General features: G+C 36.6%; 1 protein-coding gene across 1 annotated transcript in view; it reads right to left on the bottom strand.

The window, feature by feature from the left end:
• The window catches only part of NKAIN2 (sodium/potassium transporting ATPase interacting 2), a 563,371-nt gene that overhangs the window by 303,592 nt on the left and 246,917 nt on the right, over nucleotides 1–12,862 (bottom strand). The window contains exon 2 of the mRNA XM_076333525.1: nucleotides 11,407–11,544. Coding sequence (XP_076189640.1) covers nucleotides 11,407–11,544 — 138 coding nt within the window. The remainder of the gene's footprint in view (nucleotides 1–11,406; nucleotides 11,545–12,862) is intronic.

The following is a 12,862-nucleotide window of genomic DNA, read 5'->3' as shown; positions in this document are numbered from 1 at the left end:
CACGTACAAGATAAAAAGATAGAGCTATAACCTCTTAGAAAGTGAATGTCAGCAGTAATTGATATATGCCAGCTAGAAAAAATATTAAATAAACAACGTGGAAATCCCTAGTGACAGGTATAGGAGCAACTGTGGGAAATACAAGAAAATCTGATTACTCCAGATAAAGAGAAACATTTGGCACTGAACTACAGAGGTCATCTCAGAGCAGTGGAAACATTACCTTATCCTTGCTTGATTTTTAATTATCTCTAGCTGGCCAGAGCTATTGGGTGTTTGAGAGAATTTTAATGCTTTCAACCGCAGTTTAGGTAGCAGTAGCAAAACCCATGGATTTTCTCTCTAATCTCTTCCTCTGAGTATCTGTTAAAAACATCATCAGCTAACTCGTTCATTCTCCATGCTTTTTATAGTATTTCAACTACAAAGTGCCAATTAGACATTATTTTAACAGAAAGAGCTGCTTGTTCTTAAAAAAACCCCAAAACCAACCACAAAAAAACTGTAGAATAAAACCCACTTGCCCTTATAGTGACAAACCAGAGGATCTATTCTAAAGAAAGAGAAAATTAAATGTAGAGGAATCTCATGTTTTGGCACCTTTCCAGGGATTCTGTTAGTGATCTCTGTGGTTTGAATGAAAAGAAAATATGTTATATGTTATTAGCAGTTCTACATGGAACTGTACTCCTCAGTGGAGACTCCCTGGAAAACCATCTTCCTTTTCTGTGGAATGGATGAGGGAGAGACATTTTGAATGGTTACTTTTTAAATGTGAATACGATTCATTGAAAGAAGATAAAAGCATTAGGAAAGGATGAATGTAGCTGAATTCTACACCAGTTAAACCTGCTATGAAACTAATAATTAAGGGTTTAAATTAAAAATATCAGACAGCTTCATGCACTGAACAGGTTCTGCACAAAATTTCCTGGAAATCAATGCTGTACTTCATTATATGATGCAAATTATAATTTTTCATCTTCTATTGCTCAACATATATATCACTTTAAAAAATAGTATTAGCTAAGTACCTTTAAAAGGATTTGTTGTAATGGAAAACTTAAAAAAACAGTCTGAAAATTAATGAAAATCCACCTCAATCTAAAAGAAAACAAAACTCCAAGCAGAACTGTTGTTGAAGTAAACTCTGTCCTGGAGTCTTGCCCAGGCTGTCTTTCACCATATTTTCTGAAAACATCCCAAATTAATTTTCAAGATTCAGTGGCTCTAAGAACCTAATAGGCTTCATGCTCAAATCAGTGAGAAGAGTTTATTGTGTTTTCAAAATGTTTACTATTTAAAAGGCCTCTTGGAGTCTGACAGCTTCTCACTCAATTACCTACAATGAAACTCCAGAGGGCTGGTACACCTTTTTTCTTTAGAACTCTGTTTTTGACAGTAGGGGACTTCTGAAAAAGTAATGTCCCATACAAAACTTAGAGGAATCAGAGACTTAGGATCTCTTAACTGGGATAACTTCCTTTTTATGTCTCGACTAGTTCTCCAATCAACAGGGGTTTATTTTTCCAGTGTGCTTCCCTAGAGCTGGCAGACTAACTGTCTAGGTACTCTTTAATCTTGAAAGAATATTTTACACTTTCTTAAGGAGAAGTTGGGTCAGCTTTTCTGAACACAGAAGAAATTTCCTTTTCATAATTTCCTTTAATCCTTTTGTACCTCAGTGCCTCACACCTAAATATGCTCCAGTGAAGAGAGAAGATGAAAGTAGTCAAACTTTACTCAGATAATTTCTATGAAAAAAAAAAAAATTACTTTGTGTGGTCTTTTTTCTAAATAGTATGAAAATTTTAAAGTCAAGAGCCAAAAAAGGCAGAAAATGACAGAGAAATTTACTGTAGGCTACCTTCTTTCATCTAGTTCCATACAGTCAAGACAGATGCACTCTGTATAATGTTATACTAGAAGTGATTCTCTGACATATTTGCCCAAGGCTCAGCTGAATCTGAAGGGCTGGAGAATTTGAAATCTGTTGAGATCTCTTGCAAGTTACCAAAATATTTCTAAAAGGAGAAGTCAAAGTCAAAAGCCCAGTGTAATCAAAGCCTAGATTAGCTTTCTGGACTGATTATCAGGTAAAAAAGCAGACTATCTGTTTTAAACTGATATTTAATACTCCATCAATAAACTAACCAATAAGCATAAAGAAAGAATGACTTTTTGACCATTGGAATACTTAAGCTTTTCTTTGTTCAAGTTCTGTATGTGTGCAAGGCATTAAACTCAAAATTTGGATTAGTTGAACCCCCACACCTATGACACTGACCAGCTAGCTATTCACTAACTTCTACTCCCTTCACATTCCCACCCCTACCATAAAGTAGGCTAGATTCAGTTTCAAAAGTAAACTGCTGAGCCTGTCCTTTTAAATATAAATGAAAGCACATTTAAATCCACAACATACTAAAGTCTAATCTTTTAACACAACAGCAGCAAAAGCAGTCTATTAAACAGCACACCTCCCTGTGAATTGAAATCCCTTTCAGCAAATGTTGTTTAAAGTCCAAAGGGCAGTCTTCTACTTACATCCCTACTGATTTTTCACAGCATCTGCCAGAAGTGAGCAAAACTGTCCAATAAAATAGCAGTTAGCAAAGGTCATTCTTATGGAGGTAACATCCAGTAATGAAAGGACAGACTATGAAAAGAATCCCAATCTCTACTCTTCTGTGACATCCAAATTGTTATCAGTAATCTTTTATAAGAATTTTTAAGAGAAAAAGTTGTAATAACACGTTCTTGCTCCAGGTATTTCTGAACGTGGAGATATTTCAGAAAACACTGACAAGATCTGAAAGAGGATTACTGAAAAGGTGACCAGGACAAAGGATCTTTTTAGGAAGGTGAGCTTCGACAAACAGCAAGCATCCCTCAACCAAACTATTTAGTACAAATTTGGTAATGAAAAGAATGTTAATGATATTGGATACTTATCATGGAAAGTGCTAAGGAGAATTCACGTTGCTATTCATGGCACGAAAAGCATTTCATGAAAGTGCCCCTATGCAGTAATTACTATATCATAAAATACCAGTGCTTCATTTAGCATCGATTTATCTGGCATAATGAAAATGAAACTATGAATGAAACTTGGGGTTAATTCAGGGTCGAGGTGGATTCTCCAGCACTGTAATAGTCTTAATTCATGTTATGATTTGGAGCTTTACCGGAGTGTCCCAAAAATGGTTCTGCAATATTCATTTTGAAGGTTTACTAGTGGTCTTTTAAGTTTTCTGTTTTTATTCTGTACTTTTTTGTTTGTCCTCATACTCTTCGTCATGTACTTTGTTCTTCAAAGCTTTTTCTTACTTCTATACAGTCCTATGCTGTATTATAATTTTAGTAATTTTCTTTAATTTACTTCATCAGACACAAACTCTTCACAGAGATGCTTATTTTAGTTAACCATCTCTACTAAGCAGCCATGTGAGTGTGCTGTTTCTCCTTTACTTTGTCTCCTTTTTAATTTGGGAGTCTCTGGGGATCCTAAACTATGATCAAGATTTTATTCCCCGTTTTTCACCAAGATGAGGATTAGTAATAAAAGTTTGCTTCTTGATATTTCCTGAGGCACAATGACCACTAATATTGTAGTCACTATTATTTAATGACTCAGTTATAATTATTTTTTAACAAACTCATCTGATTTACTTTCAACTGAAGGCAAACTTTCTATGTGACTAATTTTTAATCAACACCCCCAAGAATAAAATGAGTAAGTATTGAGGAACTATTTTGTTAAAATTTGGCCTGACTGAGCAGTTTTTCTATTTAGGTGCAGACAGAGCTTTCCATAATGACCACTTTGTGAGATGCTATCATCTCCTTGATCTTGTATAGTTTGTATTTTCTGAATCTTTTTGATCTTTCTGATTGAAAATGTAATGGTGGTGTGCTTATATTACTGTGACTTGAAACTACTGGATGAGTATCTCTACTTATTTCTTTCCCAAGTGTAAGAACTTCTTTATACACATGCACTTCCCGAATAAAATAGCTATTCTGTCCTCCCTGTTTAAGACACACATTCACTATATAGTGCTTAATTTCTGGAATTCTACTATTTGGGGAAATTACTATTCTGTCAACGTTCTCTTTTATTGCTTGTCATTGAGACACCTCTCTTTTTTGTTCTGTTTTAGCTTTTCCAGTGGGTATATATACATTTGGATTACCTCTGACTTTTTAGCCATTACTTAAGTTTTTACTGACACAGATTTTTCTACTAACATGGAAATACAACCTCTGTGGTCACGCACTTCCTGGTTTTGAGCTGGCCTGTAAGTACTAAAATACAAATCAACTTACGTCACGATATTTTCAACCTGACTGAAACTAATAAATCCTGGAAATTTTACACTGAGAACAGCATGGATAATGAAAAATGTTTCCTGCAAGTACCATTTCCGATTTTAAGTGGATTTACTTCAGTCTTGTTCAGCTTGCTTTTTGGTTGACATTCAGCAAAGATTTTAGTAAATATAGTGACAGAATATCCTAAAAAATAATCATTCTGTTGCTGATATTAGTGATATTTGCAGAAAAGAAATTCTGTTTTTTCAAACACACTTGTGCCAGAAATGCGAGTTTAAGAGGCTGGTCTTCTTCAAAAGATAGGTAGATATAACATCTATTTATTTATCTAGCTAACTATTTTGTTGCTTAATTTACAATTAAAATTACCAGAAATCTATGTTGAGTATTAGCAATACTGTATTCAGTAACTGAATACATTGAAAGGGCATAGATACAAACTACAGAATAAACATTCACATTCATTATTATCCATGGCAAACTACTGAATCAAGGAACAAACTGAGGAATATCATTATGTGTGCTTGAATGACATGTTAGCAAACAAAACATCTTGCCAATGGCACATTTTGAAACAGAATCAGTATCCTGATTCACAGTCTCCTGTGACAGCCAACAGACAAAGCTGCTACTAAAATGTTCAAGGTCTTTATTTATTTAATTGTACTTACAGTATTATTGGGCATTAGCTCAAAATGATTATGCCGAAGATTATTGCTTATGTCCTCAAATTATCATTTGCTCAGAAAAGTTGTGTAGAGCATAGAAGTCATTTGTGTGACTATGTGCCTCCTTCTATAAATAAATGTCTACATTTTAGTTGCAACACAGTAAATCATCACGTAAGTACAATTAAGGTGAAGCACTGAATATTTTGTCTCAGAATGGAGACAAAAGTACTTCCTGAGAAATCCCTTTATAGAGAGCAGTCTCAGGTAGGAGTCTGACTTCATAGACTTCAAGAGCTTTGTTCCCTGCAGGCTGGCCAGAATGTACAATGACAATTCCATTTCATTTCATCCTCCTCTTTATTAAATGGGTTTATATATATATTTTTTTTTCCCAACAGCTATAAAGAAAGCAGAAGTAAAATATATATTTTTAATAATTCCTGTAGTGAGCTTGAGTACATGCACTTTCTTATTTTAAATAAAATAACTATTTGGAAAATAAATCAGATTAGGTCAATAAGGTAAATTAATCTCAGAAGAACTCAGTTATTAGAACATGTTAAGCATAAGAATCCTTTTCTTTTACTATAAATAACTGTTTCATCAGGAAGAAGAACTGAAAACTGGTTCTCTTACAAGATTTAGCAAAACCATCTCCTGAAATGTTTTCTCACCAGAAAATCTGGTGAAATCATTAACTATACAGAGCCTGTCTTTAAAATTCAAAAAAGTAGCTCAGAGAGCATGGCTCTAGAACCGCAGATTCCCTGCTGTTCTTGGCTTTACAGTTTTCTGTGTCATGGTTTATGTTGTTTGATAGTATCCTGGTATGTACATATGACATATGAACTGCTGCACGCTTTCATGTACTACTTTAAACATTTAAAAAACAGGGAAGATACTAAATTGCAATATACAACTGAAATACTCCAAAACAGACCTGGTAGACTCAGGGCTACTTGTCATATAAGGCATTAAGTAGATCCCACTAGGGGTGTTGAAGCCATTGACAATGTCTAGTCTTTAAAAAGACATAGATTAACTCATTTATACTCTCTGGGGCCTAATGGTTTGGCAGACTGATGATGCTGCAAGAAGCTCAGACATAAGGTAATTGCCTTTTTCTCTTTTTTAATATATATCAGCAATTACGTGTTAAGTAATGTACCAGTAATATTCTATCCTTTTCTCCCTGACTTAATGTGACCAGGTATTATCCTGTACAAGATTCTTTTTGCTCTTAAAGGTTGCAAATTTGCTTTGTTATCAAGCTGAGATCCTTGTTCTCTTCTGCTAGTATATTGTGGTCTGTATGAGTCCCTATTATGTTCACTATTACTAGGGGGAGTTACGATTATGTTTAAGAGGAGAAAATACTAGAACAGAATAAATTAATCCCTGGGAAAATGTTAGTAACGTTGTCCATTGCATAATTTTGCTTCACACACAACCGAAGTCCACTTGAACTATGCAATGAATAGGTCATTACGAGAAAACAATTTGTACAATTTCCTACTATCACAGGTTTGAAACAAGGTAATTCCTTCTGGATTAAAAGTTTTCTTTCTTATTGGTATTGGATCTTCACTTTATGCTCAAGGCAGGAGAATTTATTCTTCAGTGCAAATGCTTTTTCACTTTCTTATCACTCTTGCTTTGTCTATAAGACTGCTCTATAAAACCTACAGAATTGTACAAAAATTCTCTTTTTGTTGGAACTAATTCTAGCAGAAGTAAATATAACAGGTCTAGAAAGTACAAATAAGCAGTGGAAATTACAGTGGAATCTACCTCCCAGACACGATTGTCCTCAAATTCTTATATTTCATAATTCATTTCAAAGTTTTTCTCTATCTATGTCACTGTCAAGCTCCACTAGACATTCCTTTATCTTCTTCCCATGGTAGTGAAGAAATGAAGTACTTAATTTTACAGTGCTATCGCTGTAGCACTGGAGAACCATAAGGCAGGCTTCACCAGTCAGGTGGATTCCTCTGTTTGGAGAATGACATTCAGTATAAACGGGACTTTTTGTCCTTCTTATATAGTCTGAGAATGCTTTCTAGAAATGTTAAGAGAACAGTAGATGAGATTGCCAAAGGTTTCCATAATGCAGGAACCAGAAAACATCAGTTCATTCAGTGGCATTTCCTTACTCTCTTTCTTTCATAGAATCACAGAATGGTTTGATCAGAATGGACCTTTAAAGGTCATCTAGTCCAACCCCCCTGCCATGGGCAGGGACATCTTTCACTAGATCAGGTTTCTCAAAGCCCCATCCAGCCTGACCTTGAATACTTCCAAGGATGGGGCATCCACCACCTCTCTGGGCAACCTGTGCCAGTGTCTCGCCATCCCCATTGTAAAAACTTTCTTCCTTATGTTCAATCTAAACCTACCCTCTTTCAGTTTAAACCTATTGCCCCTTGTCCTGTCACTACAGGCCCTTGTAAAAAGTCTTTTTCCATCTTTCTTATAAGTCCCCTTTATATATTGAAAGGCCACCATAAGGTCTCCCTGGAGCCTTCTCTTCTCCAGGCTGAACAACCCCAACTCTCTCAGCCTTTCTTCATAGGAGAGGTGTTCCATCCCCCTGATCATTTTCGTGGCTCTCCTCTGGACCCAGTTTAACAGGTCCATGTCTTTCTTCTACTGTGGGCCCCAGAGCTGGACACAGTACTCCAGGTGGGGTCTCAGGAGAGTGTAGTAGAGGGGGAGAATCACCTCCCTCGACCTGCTGGCCACGCTTCTTTTGATGTAGCCTAGGATACGATTGGCTTTTTGGGCTGCGAGCGCACATTGCTGGCTCATGTCCAATTTTTTGTCCACCAGTACCCCCAAGTTCCTCTCTGCAGGGCTGCTCTCAATCAATTAATCCCCCAGTCTGTATTGATATTGGGAGTTGCCCCGACCCAGGTGCAGGACCTTGCACTTGGCCTTATTGAACTTCATGAGGTTCACATGGGCCCACTCCTCAAGGCTGTCAAGGTCCCTCTGGATGGCATCCAGTCTCTCAGGCATGTCAACCGCACCACTCAGCTTGGTGTCATCTGCAAACTTGCTGAGGGTGCACTCGATCCCACTGTCTATGTCATTGATGAAGATATTAAATACTATTGGTTCCAGTACGGACCCTTGAGGGACACCACTCGTTACTGGTTTCCACTTGGACATTGAGCCATTGAGTATAATTATTTGGATGCGGCCATTCAGCCACTTTCTTATCCGTCTAACAGTCCATCTGTCAAACTCATATCTCTCAAATTTAGCAGCCAGAATACTGTGGGGGACCATATCAAAGGCCTTACAGAAGTCTAGATAGATTACATCCATAGTTCTTCCCTTGTCTACTGATGCAGTTACTCCATTGTAGAAGGTCACTAGATAAGTCAGGTGACTAATAATCCATGGTAGAGTGAGGAATATGTGCTGAGCATATCAGCACAGCTGGAATCCCTCTATAGAAGGAATGGGGAGAAACTGAGCCTCCAGGCAGAGCCCTACCCAGGTGAAAAACATTGCTTCTTTCCAGAACCCTTAATAATTTGCATTGGTATTACCTCTCAGGCATTTGCATTGATGGATCCTATGACAGCACTGCTAAAAAACAAATTTACATCTCAGTCATTACGCTGGCTAACCTTTGTTTCTACTGAAATCCTTATTCTCTGTTTCAGCATAGTGCTGTTAAGCAGTCCTTTTATCATTATTGTTTTCACAAAAAAAAGGCTTACTTAATTGTTGTCTTTTGAAAAAACATCTTTGAAAAGACACTCATTCCCACCCACAGAACAGATGTTTCACCTCCTGCATCAATTGCTCTTTTATTGGTTAATGGTTTAGGTTTACAAGCAAAAATGAAAGTGTTCTTGCCAAACCTATATTAAGATTAACCCCTCTGATGATAATAAACTTCAATTTCCTGTCCTTTTTGTCCACCACAACTCCTGCATCCCATGTCATCTGAACTATTTTCCAAGGCCTGAAACCACACAGTCACCTATTCCCCTCGTCCACTTCTAAACTTCCCTGTGACTCTTGCGAGTTCAAGGACACACTTTCACTTGTGGTGTCCCATCTGTCTAAAACTTATTTCCTCTTCTCCCTAAGCCACTGAATAATTTCTTTAAATCTCACCTTAAAACCTCCCTGCTCTCTTTAACCTATGATTCACAACCTCTGGAAAACATTTTTGTGATACCCTTTATGAAGCATGCACAGTAAAAAGGAAATTTATTGTAGTCTTGTTGAAGCAAGCTATACTTGAGGTACTAACGTGATTGTGGATTAAGGGTTCTATAGGGTCCACTCAAGATAGATTGACCCTTGCAGAATCTATTGAAGTCAGTATTTACATCCACTCACCCAAAAAACTCATAGCTACACCCTTGCAGGCTTATAGGCTGTTATCTTTCTTCTTGCCTTTGAACTCATAACTTTACTCCTGATGTCAGGTGACACCACTGAGTTTTGCCCAGCTTCAACAAGGTGCCTATTCTGGGTCCAGCAGAACTGAAGAAAAGGATGCCATTCCCTTATCTCTCCCTCCAGTACCATTTCCCTCATCCTGACTTTAGATACTCTCCAAAGAGAGCAGCAGTAGAAATGAAAAAATCACAGCACTCCTCTATTGATCCAACTAAATGATGGATGAAAGTTCATCATTGTTTCCTTATCTAAGCAGTCTGTGATAGATGGCAGATTCAGGTGTCTATTATAAAATCTGAGAAAGACAAACAATTTGATCTTAGATTGGTTCTATCCAGTTCAATGAGAGGATGCAGGGAGGCAAACTCACAAAGCCAGATGGGCTACACAGTGAGGGTGAGGGGGAGCTCTAAGATATGTGTGAAAATTAGTAGGATGGTGTGGCACAAACAGTATCATCCAGAAACTCATATGAATGGTACCTATTTATGAGGCAGGTATTCCTCCCCATTCACAATGCACTCATCATTGTAGCAGGCAATTTTCTGTAGTCCTGTTGAAAAGGCCATTTAAATCTAGCTTTCTTGTTTAGCTCCGGTAGCATTTTATGCTCATGCTCATTTTATGCCTTGGAATAGTCTTGGGATGGAGCTTTTTACTCTTTTTATTTAACTGACACTTGCTTGAATATTGTTTTTTTTATTTTCAAGTCTTTTGTGCTGGTCAAAGCACTAGAAATGGAAGAAGAAAACTCCAGTTCACATTCACGTGACTCCCAGAGTTGTGACTAAATTTTGAAGGCTTGCAATATATTTTTCAATGTTGATAATATATGTTTTGGAATATATGAAATTGTGTGCATGCATAAAGACATTATACATGTGGACACACATATTCTGCATATAGGAAATCACAGAGATAGAAACAGAGACACAAATGTTAATGTATTAATGGTAGCATCACACTACTGCAATATGGATGGTAGCACAGGGGTACAAGCAAAACCTTTCTATCTCCTGAGTGACTACTGGTATATAAGGGAACAGTATAAGAGGAAACAGACTTTGCAGAAGTGGGTACAGATTCAGTGGAGTTTTTTCATTTGATGTGAAAATATGGTTGTGTACGGGCAAATCTTTTTGACTGCTGTCTCTGAAAAGTATACAAGCTTTAACTGGATTAGCAGTCAGTTTTGATAGAAATATTGTTATGCAAATGTATTTCTAACAAAAGGTGTTCTGAACGATGGCTTTCAGATTTGTTATTCTGTCTTTATAGATCTACAAATGGGGAAAAAGCTAAACCCAGAGTATGAAATGAGGATTTCATTAATACTGTATTGTACCAGTAAAGGTAACCAGTAAAGGTTACAGCAATACTGAGTCTGTGTATGAGGGGTAGCTGAATAAGGAAAAGAAATGGATTAAAAATATAAAGGTCCAAATCCTTACTTTTATTCTGGAGCCCTCGGTCCGTAACCATCAAACCTGCATTTCTTACCATATTCTCATACTTCATTTTCAACTTGGACTATAATTTCTAGGAGGGATATACATAACAGATAGGCACTGCAGCAATGATGATTAATAACAATAATGAGTAACTCTAATAAATCATGGATCTGTTGGGGGGGTCCAGTGTACCTAGGAAAGTTATGGCTAGCATTTATTCTAGCTCTAAATCCCTGTAATTCTGAGGATGCTGCAATTATTTAAACTGACTTCACTTTTTGAGAGTTCATATTGTCACGTAGTTTGTAAGCATAGTGACTTTCAACTTTTGTAGGTTGTTACCACTTAATTATTGCAGGTGTCTCAAAAACACAGTAAGTAAATGTAAAATATTACAGAAGAAAGTTAAACCAAGATAAGATTTCTATTTGATTTATAAGCAATAGAGTTTGGAACACTTTTTTTAATTTTTTTTTTTTTTACACGCACATCAAAATAAGTAAATAAAATTAAATACTCACTCCTGTTATGTAACGAGGTCTATACTGGATGGTTCCAAATAAGCCAAGTATGACTATAATAATGTGTATAAAATTTGCCAGGATGGGCGCCCACTGATAACCAAGGAAGTCAAATATCTGCCTCTCGAGCACAGAAACCTATGATTAAAAAGCAAAGGCATAAATAGATTAGAACAGACCAGAAAACATCTATTAGGGCATTTCCCCTTCCCATACCCAAGCTAATTGCCCTGAGTTAAAAAAAATACTTCTGTCAGCAGTAAAATGAATGAGTTTGCAATGTTTCACCTTGTTTTAATGAAAGCTGCATTCCTCACTGACAGTTTACTGAGTTATATTCAGTTAGCTAAAATATTCATATGGGCAATTCTACCGAGATACTAAACCGTTCACTAGGATGGTATGTTTGCAGGAGGAGAAACACAAATCATTTTGTTATATACACCAGCAAATGCTATAACGTTCTAGGGTATCGGTGCTGAAAATAAGTGGCAGGCTTATGACATCTCAGCTACTTCGCTCCCATTGACAAACACCATCCTTCAGCCTAGTCCTGTCTCTGTACTTCCATTATTTCCCTACCTTTTGATTTTTTCTCTTCCCTCTATCCCCAGCTATCCTGTCAGTGGGGTTTTACCAGTAAACAAATGCATGCAACTTTTTGACCTGGTTCTACTGATAATGACTCTAGTTTACCTCCTCCCACTGTCACAAACATCAGCTGAAGTATAAGCTGTTACACACGACTCTCTAGATACTTAATTTTAAAAAGTGAATTAAGGCACAATCTTGGGCTGTTGATGACTGTTTTCAAGCAATAACATTCCAAGCAGATAGATCAGAAAGTAGAAAAACTGCATTTCTAATAGTATCAGTAGAAATCATTTCAGAATTCAAATAGTAGGTGTCCCGTAATTGGTGTTCAGACATTATATCAAAATACAGCACTGCACCCCAACCCATAGGCAGAATGGCATGTTTTGATAAAAATAATATTTATGTGAATATTAGAAGGCAATGTAATGGTGAAGTGAATTTAAACAGAAAGGGTAAGGAGTTTCTTTGACACCATTCCAACAATTTCACTAACTGGAACGATGAATAGATGCGTTTCATGAAAGTGTGAATAATAAAAATGAAATAAAAATAAAAATAATAATGACAACAACAACTACGCTGACACCACACACACAAAAGAAAGAAAGAAAAAGCAGGCTGTTTCTTTGTAAAGTTACATTAAATGACAGGTGACTATTTACTCAATTTATATTATACTGTGGATTAATTGAATTAGGTGTATCTGCCACACACTGCATTCATTTAAAAAATAACACCTTTTGAGATCAGGTACTCAATGAATAGTTAACTACTGTTCACCATTGTTCTTGCATGATATAGCTATGGGAGAATTTTTCAATTTTCATGCTGCAGTCCACTGTCACACCAACAATTTCTT

Source organism: Aptenodytes patagonicus, chromosome 3, assembly GCF_965638725.1.
Source record: "Aptenodytes patagonicus chromosome 3, bAptPat1.pri.cur, whole genome shotgun sequence".
NCBI lineage: Eukaryota > Metazoa > Chordata > Aves > Sphenisciformes > Spheniscidae > Aptenodytes > Aptenodytes patagonicus.
The sequence above is the reverse complement of the archived record's forward strand: the minus strand, read 5'-3'. Positions and strand labels throughout refer to the sequence as shown.